This window comes from Anarrhichthys ocellatus, unplaced genomic scaffold (assembly GCF_004355925.1).
Source record: "Anarrhichthys ocellatus isolate YVR2014 unplaced genomic scaffold, GSC_Weel_1.0 scaffold8397, whole genome shotgun sequence".
In the NCBI taxonomy this organism is placed as follows: domain Eukaryota; kingdom Metazoa; phylum Chordata; class Actinopteri; order Perciformes; family Anarhichadidae; genus Anarrhichthys; species Anarrhichthys ocellatus.
This window is the reverse complement of record NW_022288371.1, coordinates 1-1,770: the sequence shown is the minus strand read 5'-3', so window position 1 is coordinate 1,770 and position 1,770 is coordinate 1. Positions and strand designations below refer to the sequence as shown.

The 1,770-nt window shown below is 41.0% G+C and overlaps 1 protein-coding gene across 1 annotated transcript; it reads right to left on the bottom strand.

The window, feature by feature from the left end:
- Positions 1-3: 3 nt before the first annotated feature.
- On the bottom strand, positions 4-334 carry LOC116380696 (histone H3-like; the record flags this gene model as incomplete). The annotated part of the gene is made up of 1 exon (XM_031842591.1): positions 4-334. A coding segment is annotated over exon 1 (321 nt), but the record flags the coding sequence as incomplete, so codon positions are not given.
- Between the last annotated feature and the right edge of the window lie 1,436 nt (positions 335-1,770).

Genomic DNA, 1,770 nt, shown 5'->3' with positions numbered 1-1,770 from the left:
GGTGTCCTCGAACAGACCGACCAGGTAAGCCTCGCTGGACTCCTGCAGAGCCATGACGGCGGAGCTCTGGAAGCGCAGGTCGGTCTTGAAGTCCTGAGCGATCTCCCTCACCAGGCGCTGGAAGGGCAGCTTGCGGATCAGCAGCTCGGTGGACTTCTGGTAGCGACGGATCTCCCTCAGAGCCACGGTACCGGGCCTGTAACGGTGGGGCTTCTTCACTCCGCCGGTGGCCGGGGCGCTCTTACGGGCAGCTTTGGTCGCCAGCTGCTTCCTGGGAGCTTTTCCTCCGGTGGATTTACGGGCGGTCTGCTTGGTTCTGGCCATTATAGTTCGTCAGTCTATTCTGTGTTCACAGATCAAGACGGAATGCTGTGTGAGCGGGAACAGCGGCTTTATAAAGGAGCTGCCGGAGTCAGAGCGGCGCTGATTGGTCCACACGGGGAGACACGTTTGCTGGAGCTGAGCTGCGATTGGACTAAAGGAACTCAAACACCAGTGGTGAGAAAACGGCCTCTGACTGATGTGAAGTTTACATCATGTTTATATATTTCAATTATTGAAATGATCTGTAGTTTATGGAAGACCGTTTCTGTAAGTAAAATAAAAGATGAAATCGTAGCCGTGATAGTAATAATATCCTAATGTTCAGTCATAATTATGAGATAAAAATTATTGATCACGGGGATATTATCACAGCTTTCTTTACTGATGGAAATAGGCTTCCATAGTAATTTAAAGTAAAGTTGTATTTTTGTTATATTTCTAAAAATATTATATATGTATTTATTAAATACATTAATAATTTGTTTCATAAAATCCAGTATCTAAATGTTAATTTATTGAGATATATTTAATCATTTGTTAAAATGTATAAAAACTCATTTCAGAGAGAATGTTTATTCAGGCAATAACAAAAATAAATGTCAACATTATTCTAGTAGAAAAAAAAAAAAAAAAATACTTTAAAGATAAAACATTTCTCCCCGGTTCCACTATGTGACTAGAGCGAGACACTGAACCCCAATGTCTCCCGTAGCTGTACCTACGGTGTACAAATGTGATAGCTTCAGCTAAATGACTAATGTAATTTACATGATTCAGCACAAAGGATGTAGTTTTTAGAGGTAAAATATTAACCGATAATATAAACTATTAAAGTACAACTCATATTGACACGTGAGACTGTTTGATTCCTTCAGAGTTAAACTTGATAGAAAAATATTTGATGTTTTCCAGGTTTCTGTTACCTGCATTAGACAGATAACCGGATGTGAAGACTATAGTGACATTAACGATAATTCAACTATTTAAGAGATGCGATTATCCGTTGTGTCGTCATTGTAGTGACGTTGTGTCTCTACAATGTGCGTGCGGGCTCTGATCCTGGCTGCTTCAAGGTTCCCCACACCGGTCAGGATACATCTAGGAGTTATTACTGAAGTACTGATGGATTATCTCCTTTCCTTGTCAGACTCCGAGTTCAATCGAAGATAAACTGATGAGCGGAGAGAGTTGGTATTTAAAGGCTTTTGCGGACGTAGTTGAAGTCGGACAGTCTTCTTTGCAGGATCGCGTTGCCAAGCTGCATTTCCGGTTACGATAACTCCTTCATATTGTCCAATTCTGAATTTATACGACTATTTACTTTACACGTTCATCGCTCAACATACGATTTAGGTTAACACTATATCGACCACCTCAATGAGTCGTCACTAAATGAATAATTTCTCTCTTTAGTTGTAAGTGAGTGGCTCTTAAAAGAGCCTTTGT